This window comes from Quercus suber, unplaced genomic scaffold (assembly GCF_002906115.3).
Source record: "Quercus suber isolate HL8 unplaced genomic scaffold, Cork oak 2.0 scaffold_155, whole genome shotgun sequence".
Taxonomy (NCBI): Eukaryota; Viridiplantae; Streptophyta; class Magnoliopsida; order Fagales; family Fagaceae; genus Quercus; species Quercus suber.
Window position 1 is genome coordinate 180,129 of NW_027069616.1, and position 19,170 is coordinate 199,298.

General features: G+C 41.6%; 1 protein-coding gene across 1 annotated transcript; it reads right to left on the bottom strand.

The window, feature by feature from the left end:
* Nucleotides 1-1,809: 1,809 nt before the first annotated feature.
* LOC112000400 (probable NADH dehydrogenase [ubiquinone] 1 alpha subcomplex subunit 12) lies at nucleotides 1,810-6,581 on the bottom strand. Its single transcript, XM_024032524.2, has 5 exons — nucleotides 6,408-6,581; nucleotides 5,770-5,796; nucleotides 3,547-3,635; nucleotides 2,358-2,467; nucleotides 1,810-2,281 (listed from the first exon to the last, which is right to left on the bottom strand). The coding sequence occupies exons 1-5, from the start codon at nucleotides 6,497-6,499 to the stop codon at nucleotides 2,126-2,128; spliced, it is 474 nt and encodes a 157-aa protein (XP_023888292.1). The 5' UTR covers nucleotides 6,500-6,581; the 3' UTR covers nucleotides 1,810-2,125.
* Nucleotides 6,582-19,170: the final 12,589 nt, after the last annotated feature.

Consider the following 19,170-nt stretch of genomic DNA (forward strand, 5'->3'; position numbering starts at 1 on the left):
TTCAGGGGTCTTCTCCACATAAATGCGGTCAGAAAAGCTGTTGTTGAGCATTAAATGCGTTGGTAGCAGCTTTTCCTTTAGATATTTTTTAGTTCTGATCATCTCCGGATCCACCCAGGACCTATCATTACCGTTGGGATTGTTAGGCAGATTAGTCGGACCCTCCACACGTTCGTTTGATCAAGGCTCTTCGTAGCCGAGGATCAAGATGTCTTCGGACCAGTGGTGACTTCTTCGGACGACACTCCCTCTCTGCTTCTGGGCTTCCTGCTTTAGATGGGCCGCCCCAGCCACCTATTGCTCCTCGGAAATACAATAGTTTTTAACAGGGGGTTCCGGGCCCATTAAGTAGATTTGGGCTTTTTTCCCCCACATAAACCTATACTAATATTTCTTAAAAATTTCAGCTAGGTAAAAAAAAAAAAAAAAAAAAAAATCAAATTCTGGTGGAACTTCTAAAGCCTAAAAATTCTTTTTTCTCTCACCATCTCTGGCGGCAAAAGTTGAAAACATGAGTCTTACTGAAGAGTCTCAATTTTTTTAATATAAATAAGTGGTGTTTTAGTTTTTTACCAGACTATTCCACTTCTTAAATATGATACACTTTCGAAACCCCATGCGCCAATGGTGCAGTAATCTAGAAGAAACTGTCAAGAAAACCAAGGTTCCAATCCCACCCCAACTATTAATTATAAAATTAAATCTGAAATATCCCAAAAAAAAAATTTAAAAAATTTAAAATGTCTCTATGTCTTTTAGTCAACAGTGTACCGAACTGAAATCAAATCTGCTTTGAAAGTTAGCATGGTGTTGCCGCTGGACCTACTTTTTATTTTGTGTTAAAGAGAGATACTTTTGTTGTTTAGTTGATCTTCTAAACTTCTCATACTCTCATGTCTCAAGACTCACAAGTCCCAACCCTTTTCTTTTAGTACCAGTTGGACTCAGAAAATCGGATGCCCAACAACATACTGTTAAATATAATTGTTTACACCTTACGTCCTTACCATTCAACACAGTAAACTGGTAAAAATATGGTTTGGTAGCCTTTGTTTCTCAATCTAATAATATGCAAACGATTTACTTGAGTCTAATTATGGGAAAAGTCCTTTATTTGGGATTTACAATTAAGGCATGTGTTTTCTTTCGCAAAGAGTTCTTGCTGAGATTTTGTTCTTATCCATACTTCTCCCACGAATCTATGCCTTTGGATTAAGAAAGTTTTTATTTTTATTTTTATTTTTCAACATTTTTCCTGGTCTTTAATCTCATTTCATAGTCAAACGAGAAACGAAAGGATTGCATGGCCCATTCCACGTGGGCGCTTTCTAGGAGATCCAAAAAGAAACCTGGGCTGGAATTTTTGTTATCAAGCATTAAGCCATAACTGATATCCTCAAAATACCAAATAATTTGAGTTCAAAGTTCAAACATCAACTTCACTAACTCTTGAAAGTTTGGCAACCATCATTAAGTTCTACTGAATTTCAATGAACATCCCATTGTTTTGACTAAATAGACCAACAAACATTCGATGCCTCTGTTAAAGAAAAACCCATATCTAGACAGGTGCTGCCTTGACCAAAAAAAAAAACATTCCACATATAAACAAACTATCAATCTTATTCAAGATATAACTCATCAATAATTTGATCCAGTATCGGATGGAATTTGGAGCAAATATTAGTATCAACAATTTTGCTGTCAGTTAATCCTCAACCTCTGCGGCTCGGCCTATGCACTTTCCCTTAATGGAGGATCACTTTTGAGACCAATATCATTTGAGTTGACAACAATTTATAGTTAATATAAACATAAAAAGTCAGTCCTCATTGCTCCAAAAGAGGGGGAAAGAAAAGTCCAGCAGCCTTACATCAATGATGACCCAATGAGGGATCATAGAATGACGAATTTATATGTACTTTTTTGCTAATCAATGAAACATTTCACGATAGGTTTCATTAATCAGATGAAAAAGACAAATGATTCACTGTTCTCTTCTACTGAAACATGTGCCAAAAATTCTAAAGCTTCAAAATGGTACAATACATTTATTCATGAAAATGGGAGACAAATATCCAGAAGATTTTCAAGTTTTACTGGGAAATTTTGTCGAAGGAATAGCTTAGGGCTTGGTGGGTTCCCATGGTTGGTACCTGGTCCAGTCTCTCTGCCCTTTATTAAGGGCATGCCCCTTGGAATGATAGATTAACTCCTCACCCTCTCCAGAAAAGTTTTCCTTGTGCTCTAACCCATACCTCTTTGGTTTCAGCATCAGAAGCTGAAAAAATGCATTCTTTGTTAACTACATGTTTTCTCAAAATATGGTATCACATAAAGTAAGAAAAAGATCTTGCCTCATCTCCAGTGCGATCAGTTATGACATGGAGCCAACCATGCCATTCTGCTGGCACCTGAGAAGCATTGTAGCGACTCTTCTCTGCATATTCCACCCACCTGTGCCGCCCTACAAACCCCCCAGAAAATCACAAGCTGTAGAAATACATCAAGCAAAAATACAGAAACAATGGTAACCTATAAAAGATGGTATCCTCCAAACTTAATTAAAAAGATGCAAAATTTCTAGATTTTACAGCATTAAATTAACTCTTGTTGACAGTGATGGATCTTATGGATTAAGGCATGATTTAATTGGATAATGCTGAACTACAGAGCACTGCTCAAGTTTACAGGCAACCAATACCTAACCAAGCAGTTTTTTCTTCTTTTCTTTAAAAGAGATCAAAAAAGGTTTGTCTTATTGTCTTAAAAGAACACTGGCAAAGCAATGTGTCCATGCTGATGAAAGAATGTGCCATAAAGCTACAAACATCTTGAACCGGCCATAGAAATCCCAACGTATTATGATAAATGAATAGCACATAATAAGCAGCATATTCCCACCGAACAGGAAGAAAATCAAATTTCCATCATAATATAGGAATAATGGAAGACAGAAATATTTCGAAAAAAGAAAAAGAAAAAGAAAGCTATCAACTTCGTGTGCTTCTAACACCAAAGCATAGAGATCATGGGCTCTTCTGGGCCCATATTCTAACATCAAAACATGCTTGTGCATTAAAACATGCTTGTGCATAGATGGACAATCAATTAGATCATTTGGACACCCCATTAAAACAAAATCGACATTTTTTTTCTTCTTTCTTTTTATTTTATCTTCTGAAACAACATTCATGGAATCTACCTGGCCACATGCATCATGGTTATTTTAAAACTCCATGACATTATGAAGACTCAAATATTCATCATCATCATTCAAAAACTAAATAGCCTCATTTTTAAATGACTTCCAAACACCCCGAATAACACTATGAAAGAATCCATATCCAAGGCATAGCCAACTACAGTGTAATCATTCTCGTGCAAGAGAAGGGGAAAAAAACTTTTTCTTGTTCTGCTCAAGTTTAAATCAGCAACAAATAATAAAATTATAAAATGCAAGGATCTTTTTTGCATTTGATCTCCACGTAATGCCATTGCAATAGTAAGTAAGCATATAGCTGAAACACAGAGAGAAACACTAACCAGACTGAAGGTTACGGTTCTCATAATACTTGTTACCAAATTTATCAATACCCACAAGATTCCCCTTTAAATTGTGGATCTTGGTCTGCCTGAATCAGCCAAACAAAAACACATTAGAACTGCTGAATAAAAAGACAGATTTTGTAATACAATTATATCATTTGACATATGAAGATTGAGGAAGCAGGCAATATAGAGAGTTAGAGACAATAACTGATAAATGCCTGCTCAGAGTTCATATGGAGATATAAATAAATAAATAAAAGTGTAAGAAATATAAACATAAAATTATCAAAAGATAAAGCACAAATGTAAAAGTAGGCATATATAGCTGCTGACATGAGTACATGTCTGACAATGTGTCAAACACCTATGAAATCCTTTCATAAAATGAACAAGTTGCTATTGCCTACCTATTAAACGGGACACAGTGTGGATAGAAGAATCTTAAGGAAAAAATAGCATGGGATTGGGATTCTTACGTCCTTTGGAAACCTAAAAATATTGGATCATATGTGTAGGGTGGAAGACAATTATCAAAAACAAGGTTTTATCATCAACATATATGTCAAAACTCCAGTTACGAGAACTTTGCTAAAGTTAGAATAAGATGTAAATTTCAGTATGGCATCTGATTTCCAAAAGGTGATAATAGATGCTCTTCACTGAGATGCTTTCTCTCTTCTTCCCCCTCCCCCCCCCACACCCCAAAATCTTGGTTTAAGCTTAAATTAGTGGTGAAGAAAAATTGCACATCTTTTTTCTCTGATATGTTAAAAACATCAACATCAACAAGTTCAACCAGTATAACTAGTAATTCAGGAACATATTCAGTTCTCTAATTCAACCTTATAAAGCCGCTCCAGAATACTCTCAAGGGAGTCTATTTCTGATCAATCAAATTTTCATAGAGGAAGGACACAAATTTACCCACAAGGATGGGAGGCCAGTCATGGTGATCCAACCTAGACATGACCATAGTAACCTTTACCCACTGACGAATCAGTACTTGAGGGCCTATGGGCACCTTATAAATGTCAATGAAAGGGTAAGGAAGGGTGGCCAGTAGTGGTGATCCAACCTACTTCTGGAATATTATCTTCATTCGATCGGTTCAAAATTGGGAATTAGAGTCTGCTGCCTCCTTTATGGACTTGCTGTATTCTGGTGTGTGGAAAGGAGAAGGTGCAGATGAGATGTGGTGGAAACTGGCTTCTTGGGGAATTTTTTATGTGAGAACTTACTATAAAGTTTTACAATCCCCATCCCAGGTGTCTTTTCCCTGAAAGATTGTGTGGAGCTCCAAAGTGCCTTCAAAGATCAATTTCTTTGTTTGGACAGCAGTGTTGGGGAGAATCTTGACAATTTGAGGAATCGTCGGCTGGTCATTATTGATTGGTGTTGTATGTGTAAGAAGGCAGGGGAGTCTATAAATCATTTACTCTCTTGCATTGCCCGATAGCCATAGAGCTGTGGAATATGATGTTTGCACTTTTGGGGTTATCTTGGGCCATGCCCAAGGATGTCTCCTAGCTAGCTGGCCAGGAAAGTTTAGTAAACATAGAAATGGGGTGATTTGGAATATGGTCCCTCGTTGTCTGATGTGTGGTAGTTGGAGGGAGAGGAATGCACTGACATTTGAAGGAACCGAGAGGTCAATTCAAGACTTTAAAGATGTCTTTCTTCCAAACCTTGTTTGGGTGGACAAATGCTTCGGGGAATTTTCTTTTTTCTTCTTTCTCTGATTTGCTTGATAGATGCAGTCTTCATATTTCTTAGTTCTGTTTTTTTTTTTTTTTTTTCTTTTTCCTACCTTGGTACACATCCTGTTTGCAAGTGTATTACTTATCAAAAATAAATGTCAATGAAAGGGGGGAAATTTGTAAAATGATTATTCAAAGGAAGCAAAATACTACTGGTTTCTTACCCAGCAGCTTGGAATGTTTTCTGCTTTCCTTAAGAGTATTAAACTGACCCATAATACTTCCCTCTCAATGTTCATTACCTTAGATAACACAACATCATTGAAAACTATATGCAAAGAAAATTCAATTGATGGGTCTCCTATTCACCAAACCCATATATCTAACAATACTAATAATATCAACAAAGTGCACAGTGAGATAAACTCCAAAAACCATTCAATTATGTCACCATGTTCATTCCTAAATCCTTTAATTAGTCAACAAAATTTGTAAAGTATTAAGCATTAATTTGACTTACAAAAGGTTCCCATCAGAAAGGCATTTCCTGTAAAATGAAAAAAAGAAGAAGAAAGCAGTAAGTACAGCTCAAAGATTTAAAAAAAAAAAAAAAAAAAAATTACATGGAAACCCATCAAAGTGAAGTGAGAGCCAAGCTAATAATTTCAACACACATTTCGCCGAAGCAAGTGCCGAACACGATTTGCCAATTAATTTTATTGATCCTTCAAGTGAATTCTTATTTACAAACAAATAAAAATAACCATAGCCATTCGGATAGTCTCTGTTTGGCTGCTCCTAAAATTGACACGAATTCCAGGAACTGAAATGAAATGCTTAGCCCTATAATTCCCAACAAAAATGTTATACAGTGTTTCAAATATTAGTTTCATTTCGTTTCCTACATTTTCTCAGCAACCAAACATCGTATAAGACAGATATGAAACTCGATAAATTTTTTTTTTTTTAATTCTTATATTCGATCCGTTCCGCTAGCTCAAAAAATTGAAAGCAGAGAAAGCTGAGGAAGATTTGAGATCTTTCACATATTAGAAAGAAAAAAAAAAAAATATATATATATATATATATATAGAAATGAGAGATTGAGGTGAAATAGGAATATGAAAAGAAAGAAAGAGAATCGAGTGAGGAATTTACACGAAGCCTTCGTCCTTGAGCTCTCTGTAGAAGCTACGGAGGCCTTTCTCTTTGATCGACTGCAACACGTACTTCACCACCGTCGATGCCATCTCTCACTCCAGTCTCCTCCCTCGTTCTCTCTATCTATCTCTCTATTTAATGGAGTATTTTGTTTTCCTTATTTTGTGTTTGGATTAACTTAATTCTGTTGATTTTATTTTGTTAAGAAAATAATTATTAAATATAAAGTAAAAATGGGCTTTAAAAATATATGTATCAAAAGAAACAAAATTAATTAATTAAAAAAAAATTAATTAATTAATTAAACACAAAAAAATCGATTATGTGTTGTTTCTCAAAAAAAAAAAAAAATCGATTATGTGTTAAAACTTAATAAACTATTTATAATCTCTAACCAATTTTTAAATATATTTTTACGGTAAAAATGTTATTTCCTTTTTTTTTTTTAATAATGTAAACGGTAAAGCTAGTTAATCTTTTTTTAAATCTATTCTAGCAAAAAAAAATGTTGCCTACTTCTATCTGCATTTAGTTAAATCAGTTTTATTTTCCTTTTATTATAGGATGCATTAGGTTTCATATACTATCTATAATATAATAAAGGTATACTTTTCAAAAATATGTACGTTAAATTAGTTATTTATTTATTTTAATTTGATTCTCCAGCTATGGTCTTTTTAAGTATAATTTGGCCTTTTTTCTATAATAAAAAAGAATAAATTTTAATATGGTCCCTTAAATATCAATTATCAATTTGGTCTCTTAGCTTTAAAAATTAAATAAAATTAATTATAGAATTACTTTATCATTATAATATTTATGGATGACTGAAATGAAAAGTTAAACCCCCCCCCCCCCCTACTCCACCCAAAAAAATCCTTTGTATTTTTCTATAAAGCAAACCATACTTCTAACATGAAATAAATAAAAGTTTAAAACACAACAAATTTTTACAATACTTTTATTTTTAGGTTGAGATGGATCTCAAGATAGATATATTTTGTTTTTATTTTGACTAATGATATACTGATATTTTAATTTATCGTAAAAATATTGTGAGATTTTGTAGTATTACTTAAACAACTCCTCTCACTTTAAACAATGAGCCTTACACAAAATAAATGTCACTACCAACAAACCTGTTTAGACTTTTAACCAATTTCAATAATTTCTTTTTACTTATCCAAACTTCTTTCATTTCATTTTAGTTTAACCACGTGGAACTCAAACTTTACACAAAATAATAATAATAAAATATCTTGTATGGCACTAAAGCAGTAAAGCATCCATTATTTATTTCTCCTTCATTTCTTGCATTTTCATAGTTTCAAATTTTGATTTTTATCATAAATCCAAATTTTAAATAATTAGAAGAATAGAGAAAGAAAAGTTGAAATTTATTTTCTCAATTAATTTTGAGGAATCAAATTAAATGTCTAAATTTGATGTATATAGATTAATCTCTTACTTTGATGATTGATTGTTAGGAATGTTTTACAATTGTTTATTTATTTTACAATTATTTAAATTTTAATAGATTTTTTATGACAATTATTGTTGTTTATAATTTTATTATTAATATCGATTAATAATTTTAGGCTCTTTTATTATTATTTTTTTAATCTTGCCCTTCCTAAACTGAAATCCTAGCTCCGCCACTGCTCCCATTGATATAATTAATTAATTATTGAATTATTTTATAAAAAAAAGGGCCATTTAAAATCTCAATAAAAAAAGTATATCATATAAAAGTACACATGGTTTAATTTATCACAAGAATAAAAGTGTAGGCTTTGTTAGTGAAAAGTTATTTGAAACACAACAAAAATATAAGAGTAAAGTAGAAAAAATATATATAAAGTTTGGGTTATTGACAAGCACTATCAAAGATTTTCGAAAATATCTATTTTGTCCTCAAAGCACACAACAATGTTTAAAAGTTTAATTTCTCCTCAAAGTCTTTTTCTACTCTTCAATGGTTGCCATCTATCTTCTATTTACCATCCCAGTACTCATTTTGTGTTATAATTACCACAACATAGTCACTATAGGACTACATCATCATGTTAATTAAACTAACCACGAATTAGCTTTTAGGAAAAATTACCAAAACAATATTAAGTGAAGATTATGCTACTAGTGCAACTTGGATATTTATAAAGAGTTTGGGTAGCATTGGGCTAACCCAAAAATCTAAGGCCTCAATGTAGTTTTTATATTTGAGTTAGCTTGGTTGTACACTGGAACCAGAAAAATTAAAACACGTATTCATATCGTTTGGATACTTATAGCAAAATAATTTTTAAATGTGTAAGTAGTGTTGTGGAACTTAATTTTAATAAAAATTTTGCTAAAAAAAGTAGTTAGAGGTCTTGTGAACAGTACACAGAACCCACTAACAAAGATGCAAATGCAACTGAAAGGAACTTTCAGCTTTATCTAAACTCAAGCTTGGTTGTATCTTTTATGTTTTACACAACATATATGTAGGGACTGGGTTTGAACATTTCTAGTAGTTGAGAGAGTAGACCCAAGCCTAGCTAGCCCTGCAATGAATTTATAGAGAGCGGGATCAAGAACTAGGCCCTAGTGAGATATGCAACGGCCATGCATGGTTGCTCGTGGATTTAAACGGTATGAACATGGATTAAAATGAACAACGATGCTCCTCGGCCCTTCTCTTGGGAGCTTGCAGTTCTTACTACTTTTTTTGTGATTGGTTACAAGAGATTCCGGGAGAATTCAGGTTGCTACAGTGTTCTTTCCTCTAGATCTCCCTTTTCTTCAAGAGGGATCCATTCCATTATATACTCCTCTCTCAATTGATCCTAGCCCCACACTTGTTGAGCAACCAGGCCACTACTTGAGTGCCTGTCCCATCAGCCGCCTTCCCATTCCTCCTGTGGGTTGCAACAATCAAGGCAGCACTGTTTTAGAGTTCCCTCCTCGTTAATGCGGCCAGGATGTTAGTTATGGGCATTTAATGTGGAGGTGACAGTTCATCCTGGAATTGCTCCTCCACCATGCTTCCATTGCTGACGCGTGGTACTTGCTCTTTTCTCTTTGGATATTCAGGAAGACTCCCCTTGATGGTGTGTTGCCTGTTCACTTTATGGTCTCGGCTTTCCGAGGACAGAGTCGTCCTCGGCATTGTTTCTTGGGCACCTGGGCTTTTTACATTCATCCTCGGACCCTAGATATATCCTCGGCGTGGGCCTTCGGGCCTGGTTCGAAGTGGGCTGGGGCTGTCTGACTCCCTGGCTCAACAATAGCCCCTCAAAATCTTGCTATCTGCATCCTCAGGGGGGGAGGAGGATTTTGACATCTTCGGGCCGATTTCGTGTCCAATCGAGTCTTGTCCTCAGTCAGTGTTGGGGTCTTTTCATTTGCCCAAGGCGCGTTGCTGACGCTTTAGGGCACACAACGTGTCCTTCATTAAATTCAGACGGCTCTGTGCTCCCCACGTTTAACGAGATGATGCCAATCTAACGGTGGAGACTCGCCTCACATTTATGGGCGGGAAAATCCGCACGGCTCCTCGATTTAGGGTATATATACCCACTGGAACTGCTTTTTCCCCTTTTTCATTCGCAATCAAGAGTTCTTGCACGTATATCTTGAGTCCAGCCAAATTTTCACTTACATCTCCAGTACAAAAAGCCCGTTCGAGGAGCTTCTCCTCATTTCTGTAAGTTACTCTATCCCTCTCTAAGCTTTCTTCCTCTCTACTCCTCCTTCTCTTTCATCTGCTCTTTCTTAGTTCTTTTAGGTGTTACTTGGGATGGGTAGATTTAAGAAGTATGTCTACACTGAGGAGGCAATGGAGAAATTCATCGCCGACTATAAGATACCTAATAACGTGGGCTTGAGGTATTGTGAGAAGGGGGAGTGGCTCCTTCGGAGGAAGGAGGGTGAGGTGGCATAAGAATCCCCATGAGGACGGTGATGAGGGGCTACCTTACGTACTTTCGGCTAGCCCCCACTTAGTGCGCCACCAACATTTTCAAAATTCTAGGTTATGTGGTCGCCCTGAACGAGAAGGTAGGGCTAAGGTTGACCCATCACGACGTAAACTGGTGTTACAACCTTCAGCACCTAAAGGGCAAGTCGTATTACATGAAGACAAGGCACGATAGGGTCCAGCTTATCCAGTGCCTTTTTGAGTCCAGCAAGGGGCTGAACAAGGATTTTCTCATCGTGTCCGGAGAGTGGCACGATGGCCTTCACTGCCCAATGACGGAGGGGACACCAGGTGGGGCAGAAGGAGTAGGAGGGGGTTCAAGTTTTTTATTATTTTTATTATTTATTTATTTACTGTTGGTGCAATTTGCTCCGTTTGGTTACTAACATGAATGTGTCTTCTTTCTGCAGACCTGCACGCCTACGAGCATCACTTCAGCCTGATCAATAGGGAGGATTTGCAGAAAGTGCTAAGGGCAGCAATTTTCGAGAACGAAGCTGACCATCAAGTTAGAGCCACTCACAAAATCTTGGGATACACCCCGATTCAAAAATCGTTTGCGGCTCCCAAGCACGTGATTAAGGCAAAAGACCCTCGGCTGCCAAAAATCACTGTAACCGAGCACGGGTTCCTGTTCCCCGAGGAGCCCTCTACTCCAAAAGGCGTCACATTAGCAGGCCCCTCTTTCTCCCACAGATTCGCGGAGGCCACAGAAGAAAACCTACAGAGGGAAGAGGAAGTCGCTGATTTTGGCCCTGCTGAGGACGAGTTTGACGTATTTGGTCAAGTCCACCAGTCTGAGAACCCTCCTGGAGACTTGGGTGACCCTCGTCTGACCGAAACGGATTTCCTCTCATCAGAAACCTCTCCTCGGCCTGAGATGGGTTACAAGAGGAAACCCCCATCTAATCTGTATAACCTGATCGAAGGCCAACTGAGGAAGTCCCAGCCGAAGCTTCCTCCTCCACTTCCTCCCAAGACTCAGCCTGCCCAGACTAGGTCGGCCTCTGCCCAATCCAAGCTTCCTCTTCCTCCACCTCAGATGAGTCTGCCGTCCAGGCCCGAGTCCATTAATCCTAAGCAGAAAAAGGATAAGGGCAAAAGGCCTATTGGGGACAAGTCTGGGTCCACGCAGGAGGGGGACGACACTCGGCGGCCCTCAAAACAGCTGAAGATAGGCCCCCTAGGCCAGGATAGACAGGTCAATGCCCAAGCTGAGGCTCAGGCCTGGTTTCCCGCCCCAATGCTCCATGGGGAGCCTCTGAGGGATGACTCCTCCCTCAGGGATTTTAGAGAGGGCGAAGGTGCGCATGTGGCCGACGCGCTGGAGAGGTGCCTGTTACTTCCTGCAGACATGGCCGAGTTGGAGACTTTGAGGAGTAAGCAGGTCTTCCTCAGCCTTAAGCGATACTTAGGAATGGTAAGACCTTTAACACTTGTGATTTTTCTGACCTCAGTTTTTATTCCTTTTCTGAGCTTAGCTTATTGTAAATTTGTTCTAATTGGTAGGCTGTCCAAGCTACCTTTAGGTTGGAGGGGGCGGCCAACGACCAAGGAAAGGCCCTGGATGCAGAGCATGAGAAACGCATGGAGGCCACTCGGATCCTCAAGATCTCCGAGGTTGACCTCGCCACGGCTCGGGAGGAGCTAAAGGCAATGACCAGGGCTCGGGACAGCGCAGTGTCAGGCCTTGCTGGTGCCCAGAAGCAGGCCCAAGATCAAACGAGGCGTTTAGGTGAGGCAGAGGAGCAGCTGAAGATCGCAAAAGATCTGGTTGCTGACCTAACAAGTAAGCTGGCTGCTGCTAAGAGGGCCAAAAATGAGGTTAAATGGGCCAAAGACGAAGCTCTGAGGGCTAAGGCTGAGGCAGACTTCGGTAGGGATGAGGCTCAGGCTTCTAAGGAGGAAGCTGAGGAGGCAGCTTATGCCGCAAGGGTAGCCGAGACGGAAGTTGCCTTCAAGGCTTAAGTCCCTGGGGTATGCAGGCATTACTGTTCACAAGTTTGGAGCGAGGCCCTTAAACAAGCCAGGGTGGAGGCCTCGTCCGACCTGTGGAAGGCGAAGAGTGTGTACTACCCCCCTGCCATCTACGAGGCTGCCCCCGATAGCTCTGAGGCTAAGGTGGCCGTTGAGAAGGCTGGTGCTACTTCAAGAGAGGGAGCCTTGGTTGCTGGACTTGCTGGCGAGCCTGTTAAAGGGGGTGATCCTCCTGGGGTGGTTGAATCAAGTAAAGGCCCAAACAAGGAAGCGCCCCAGGACGTTACAAATCCCTCCTCTGATTCCAAGGCCTCTTCTGCCAAGGAGGCAGCTATCCTAGCCGTGCCTTTGCAAGCTATCCCTTTAAGTCAGAGCTTAGAGGATCTTGAGGCTGCCACAGACCAGCCACTCACTAGAGGGGGGAAGATTTGAGTGGGAGGAGTAGGCGCCCCTGTCTCACCTTGTTTTGGGCATTACAAGGATATATCTGCCTTGTCTTTGCTTCTGTTTTGCCGTTTACTTTGTCTTTGTCTCTTCCTTTTTCTTTTTCTTTTTTTTTTTTTGAACATTGTAATGTGACTCTTGCCATGTAACTTCTGTGGACTTAATATAGTGCGAGTCTCATTTCCTCTTATTTGTTGTGATTATTTACTCGTTTATGTATTATCCATTCTCTCTTTTTTAATTGCATAATCCTAACTTCAATTGTATTTCGGCCATCCACGACAGTAATTATAATAACGTGAGGGCATCCACAGTCACTCACCCCTTTCGGGGTGGGTTAGACTAGGACCAAGTCCACGACCCCCAAAATGCTTTAAGTGGTGTTCATGGGCTCAACCTTTTTTTTTTTTTTTTTTTTTTAATTTGCTATAAGGGAGGCCGTTATCACGTGCAATGATTACAACAGTCATTGAAGTAAGTAACTGAATTGAATTAGCCTACTTGTAGGCTTTGCTTGATGCTTAGGCAGACCTTGTATGTCCCACGAATTAGGTAGGGTTTTGATTCTTCCTAACATAGGTCCCTTTTGAGGTGGTCAATTTCCCCATAGGCTTGAGTCCGAGGACCATGTAGGGCCTTGGTTCAGTCTAACACTTGGAGTCTTTTTTGAAGTAGTAGGTTTCCCATAGGCTTGAGTCTGAGGACCATGCAAGACCTTGGTTCAGTCTAACACTTAATCTTCTTTTGAAGTAGTTAGTTTCCCTATAGGTTTGAGTCTGAGGACCATGCAAGGGCTTGGTTCAGTCTAACACTTAGAGTTTTTTTTTTTTCTTTTTTTGAAGTAGTTAGTTTCCCCATATGTTTGAGTCCGAGGACCATGCAAGGCCTTGGTTCAGTCTAACACTTAGAGTCTTTTTTTTTTTGAAGTAGTGAGTTTCTCCATAGGCTTGAGTCCGAGGACCATGCAAGGCCTTGGTTCAGTCTAACACTTAGTCTTCTTTTGAAGTAGTTAGTTTCTCCATAGGTTTGAGTCCGAGGACCATGCAAGGCCTTAGTTCAGTTTAACACTCAGAGTCTTTTTTTGAAGTAGTTAGTTTCCTCATAGGCTTGAGTCCGAGGACCATGCAAGGCCTTGGTTCAGTCTAACACTTAGTCTTCTTTTGAAATAGTTAATTTCCCTATAGGCTTGAGTCCGAGGACCATGCAAGGTCTTGGTTTAGTCTAACACTTAGAGTCTTTTTTTAAAGTAGTTAGTTTCCCCATAGGCTTAAGTCCGAGGATCATGCAAGGCCTTGGTTCAGTCTAACACTTAGAGTCCTTTTTGAAGTAGTTAGTTTTCCTATAGGCTTGAGTCCGAGGACCATGCAAGGCCTTGGTTCAGTCTAACACTCAGAGTCTTTTTTTAAAGTAGTTAGTTTTCCCATAGGCTTAAGTCCGAGGACCATGCAAGGCCTTGGTTCAGTCTAACACTTAAGCTGACCGTCAAAACACGAGATACATAATCATGATAGGCTTAAAATCTGAATCAAAAGAGACTTTTTCATTAATAATAATACCTTTTCAGGTTATTTAAATTCCATGGACGAGGTACAGGCTTTTCATCTAGGTCTTCTAGGTAGTAAGCACCTATCCCCGTCACCGAGGTAATTCGATATGGCCCTTCCTAATTGGGCCCCAACTTTCCCCAGGATGGGTTCTTGGTAGCCCCCATGACTTTTCTCAGCACCAGGTCCCCCGGTGCTAGCGGTCTGAGTTTTACATTGGCGTTATATCCCTACTTGAGCTTTTGTTGGTAATAGGCTAGTTGGATCACCGCTCGTTCCCTTTGTTCGTCAACCAGGTCTAGGCTCCTTCCCAGCAGTTCATCATTGTCGCCTGGAGTGAAAGAACTAGTCCTTAGCGTTGAGAGGTTTGCCTCTAGAGGGATCACAGCCTCGGCACCATAAGTCATGACAAAAGGTGTTTCCCCTGTTGACCGCCATGGCGTAGTCCGATATGTCCAGAGAAAGTGGGGCAACTCCTCCACCCATCTCCCCTTAGCGTCATCCAGTCTCTTCTTAAGCCCATTGACGATGACCTTATTAACAGTCTCTGCTTGTCTATTTCCCTGAGGGTAGGCTGGAGTTGAGTACTTGTTTGTGATCCCAAGTTCACAACAGTATCTTTTAAAGGCCTTGCTGTCGAATAGGAGTCCATTATTCGAAATGAGGGTATGAAGGACCCCAAATCGTGTGACGATGTTTCTCCAAAGGAATTTCTTTGCATATGTATCCCTAATGTTGGCCAGTGGCTCGACCTCGACCCACTTGGTGAAGTAGTCCGTGGCCACCAAGAGATACCTCTTATTCCCTGGCGCTCTGGGAAAAGGTCCTACAATGTCCAAGCCCCATTGGGCAAATGGCCATGAACTGGACAAAGGATTGAGGACTCCTCCAGGCTGATGAATATTCGAGGCGAACCTTTGATATTGGTCACACTTCTTAACATACTCCAGGGCCTCTTTTTGCATTCTCGGCCACCAGTATCCTTGTGTGACGGCTCAGTGGGACAAGGATCTTCCTCCTGTGTGGCTCTCGCAGATTCCCTCGTGCAGCTCTTTGAGTAGTAATTCTGCTGCTTTAAGGTGGACGCACAGTAGGTATGGTCTAGAGTAAGAGCGCTTATACAACTTGTAGTCTTCGGACAACCAGAACCGAGAAGCATTCCTTTATATCTTTTTTGCCTCTAACCTCTCCTCAAGCAGAACATCGTCTTTGAGGAATCTCACTATGGGATCCATCCAGCTGGGTCCTACACTGACTTGATGGATGGGGATCGCGCCCTTTCCACCCCACTCGCTCTCTCCAGATGCTCGACAAGTATGGTCCGTGGCAGATCTCCAGCCAAGAACGTGGTGAGCATGGCCAACGAGTCTGCATGGGTGTTCCCGCTCTTGAAGACATGTGATAAGCTAAAAAGGGTGAAGGTTGACTGCAAGCGTTTGACCAAGCTCAAGTATTCTTGCATTCTCACGTCTCTAGCTTCCAACTCTCCATTTACCTGGCCCATTACTAGCCGAGAGTCCAAGAACACTTCTATTCCTTTCCTTCCCAATTTTTGCACCGTAACCATCCCTTGAAGCAACGCTTCATATTCGGCTTCATTGTTCGTGGCCGAGAATCCGAGTCTCAGGGATTTCTCTATGATAGACTTTTCGGGGGACAATAGGACTATCCCTACTCCGGATCCTTTCTGGTTTGCGGCGCCATCAACGTACATCTTCCAGCACGGGGGCCCAGGGACAGAGATTGCTCCAACTGATTTTCCATCCATGTCCCTCCTCTCGGCTACCTCTTCCATGATTGGTTCAGTAAATTCAGCCACCAAGTCAGCCAGGACCTGGCCCTTTACGAAGGTCCGAGGCATGTACTTAATGTCAAAAGCCCCCAGAATTGTATTCCATTTGGCGATCCTTCCCATATAATCGGCAGCCCGAAGTACCTACTTCAAGGGTAGTTGGGTTAAAACGACCACCGTGTGAGCTTGGAAATAATGGGGCAGCTTTCGCGTAGCGTGGACCACTGCAAGTATGGCTTTCTCCAAGGGTAAGTACTTGACCTCGGCTTCGTGCAGCGACTTGCTAATGTAATAAACTGGTTTTTGAACGCCATTGTCATCTCGTATCAGCACCAAGCTCACAGCGTGGAGCGCCATGGCAATGTATGTGTATAGGACCTCATCGGCCTTCGGATTAGACATGATGGGTGGCCGGGCTAGGTACTCTTTGAGTTGCTGGAAGGCCATGCCACATTCTTCGGATCACTCGAATCCTTTCCACTTGTTGATCAGGAGATAGAAGGGTCTGCACCTATCAGCCAACCTGGAAATGAATCGATTCAGAGCCACAATCATTCCAGTGAGCTTCTGGATCTCCTTGGGGTTTTGCGGGGGCTTTAGGTTATGGATAGCCCTGATTTGGTCGGGATCAACCTCGATCCCCCGGTGGGTAATGAGGTAGCCTAAGAACTTGCCAGATCCCACGCCAAACGAGCACTTGGAAGCGTTTAGGCGTAGCCTGTGCCTTCTCAAGACGTCGAATATACAGCCGAGGTCCCCCAAATGCTCGGACACTAGTTTGCTCTTCACCACCATATTGTCAACATAGATCTCGATGTTTTTGCCCAACAACGGCTTGAACATTCTTGTCATCATCCTCTAATAAGTAGATCCAGCATTTTTCAGGCCAAATGGCATTACCTTGTAGTGGTAGTTCCCAATAGGTGTCACGAAGGTTGTCTTCTCTTAATCCTCCAAGGCTAGTGGGATCTGATGATAGCCCTGAAAGGCATCTAAGAAGCTCATCTGAGGATGGCCTGCGGTCGCATCTACCAGCTGGTCTATCCGTGGCATTGGGAAGGGGTCCTTCAGGCATGCTTTATTCAGGTCCGTGAAGTCTACACAAACCCTCAATTTCTCACTTTTCTTCTTAACCACCACAGTGTTGGCCAACCATTCGGGGTGAAAAACTTCTTTGATAGCCCCTGCGCGCTTAAGCTTATTGACCTCTTCCCTAATTGCATCAACGTGCTCTTTTGACAAGCGCCGGGGTGGCTGCTTCTTGGGGATCACAGACGGGTTGATGATAAGGTGGTGATAGATGAAGGATGGATCAATTCCTAGGGCATCGCAGGGGTCCCATGCGAACACGTCAAGGTTCCTCTTAAGGAACTTAAGCAACTCCTCCTTCTCCCGGGGAGGCAGTTGGGTTTCGACCTGAAAGAACTTCTCCAGGTTGTCGTCGGTGACTACTTTCTTTAGGTCTTCATATTTTGCTCCCTCGGCGGCCGTATCAGTTGGCTCCACCGAGGTCCTTAATTGCTATAAGCTTTCGGCCGCGGCGGCCGAGGACTCTGAATGGTGCCGATGCGCGATGGCTGCCACCATACACCGCCTTGTCGCGGATTGGCAGCCCCAAATCTCGAGGACTCGGCCCCTTGACGGGAATTTCACCTTTTGGTACAAGGAAGAGATAACGCCCCCTAAGGTGTGGAGCCAAGGCCTTCCTATAATGGCAGTGTAGGGGGAGTACGTGTCCACCACTATAAAGTTCACATCCACTACTTTCGGGCCGGTTTGGATGGGCAGCCTGATCATGCCCTTTAGGATGACTAGCTTCCCATCAAAGCTCATCAAGGGAGAGCTATAGGGCGTCAGGTCTTCCGGCTTTAGCCCCAGCCCTTTATAAAGGTCGGGGTACATGACCTCAGCCACGTTGCCACCATCCACCATCACCCTTTTTACGATGTAGTCCCAAATTCTGAGGGTAATCACTAAAGCATCGTCGTGGGGTTGGGTGGTCCCGTCCTTATCCTTCTCGGAAAAGCTTAGGGTCGGGTGAAAGCCTCTTCTAGCCCTTTTCGACTCGGACTAGGACTCCTTGGCAGGCACCTGGGTCACAAACAACATTCGCGAGGGGCGCGTGCCTGTTCTTCCTGGCCCAGCCAGGATTACATTAATCGTGCCAGCAGGCTGCCTCATGACGGTGTCCCTCTGTGGCTCCTAGTAGGTCTGGCCCTGATGGCTGCTGGAATGGTGCAGGAGGTGCTTCAGTTTTTCATCTCGGATTAGCTAGTCCAGGTAGTTCCAGAGGTTCCTGCAGTCCTCTGTGGCATGTCCGTGGTCCTGGTGGTATTGGCAGTAATGGTCCTGATTGCGCCTCTCAGGATCCTCCAACATCTTGTTCGGCCACTTGAAGTATGGTTCATTCCTGATCTTTTCCAGCACCCTGTGTAATGGTTCTCGGAACATGGCGTCGACAGTTTGGGCATTTGTCGCTCTAGATTGTCCCATGGAATTTCTCCTCGGACGGGCGTTGCTATACTTGTCTGACCTGAAATCCCTCCTCTCCTAAGGGATAACCTTCTCCTTCCCCTTGCCCTGTAGCAAATCTTCCTCTACCTGCTTACATTTATCGATTCGATCCATCAGCTGCCACACGCTAGTGGTGGGCTTACCGGTTAAGGATTTCCTCATGCCATGCCCCATTGGTAGTCCGTTCTTGAATGTATTGATGGCGACATCGTCGTACTTGTCGTCCAGCTCATTATAAATCTCTCAATACTTGTCTGAGTAAGCCTTGAGAGTCTCATGATCATGTATGGACAGGGACAGTAACACGCTTATGGGCTGAGGAAGTCTGCTATTCGTAACAAAACAGGAACCAAAGGCTTGGGTTAGCTGTCTGTACGAGTCTATAAAATTTGTCCTTAAGCATTTGAACCACCTCATTGCCACAGGTCCCAAGCTGGATGGGAAGACTTTGCACATCAATGCCTCGTTCTTAGAGTGAACAGCCATCCTTTGGTTGAACTGGCTCACATGCTCCACGGGGTTCATTTT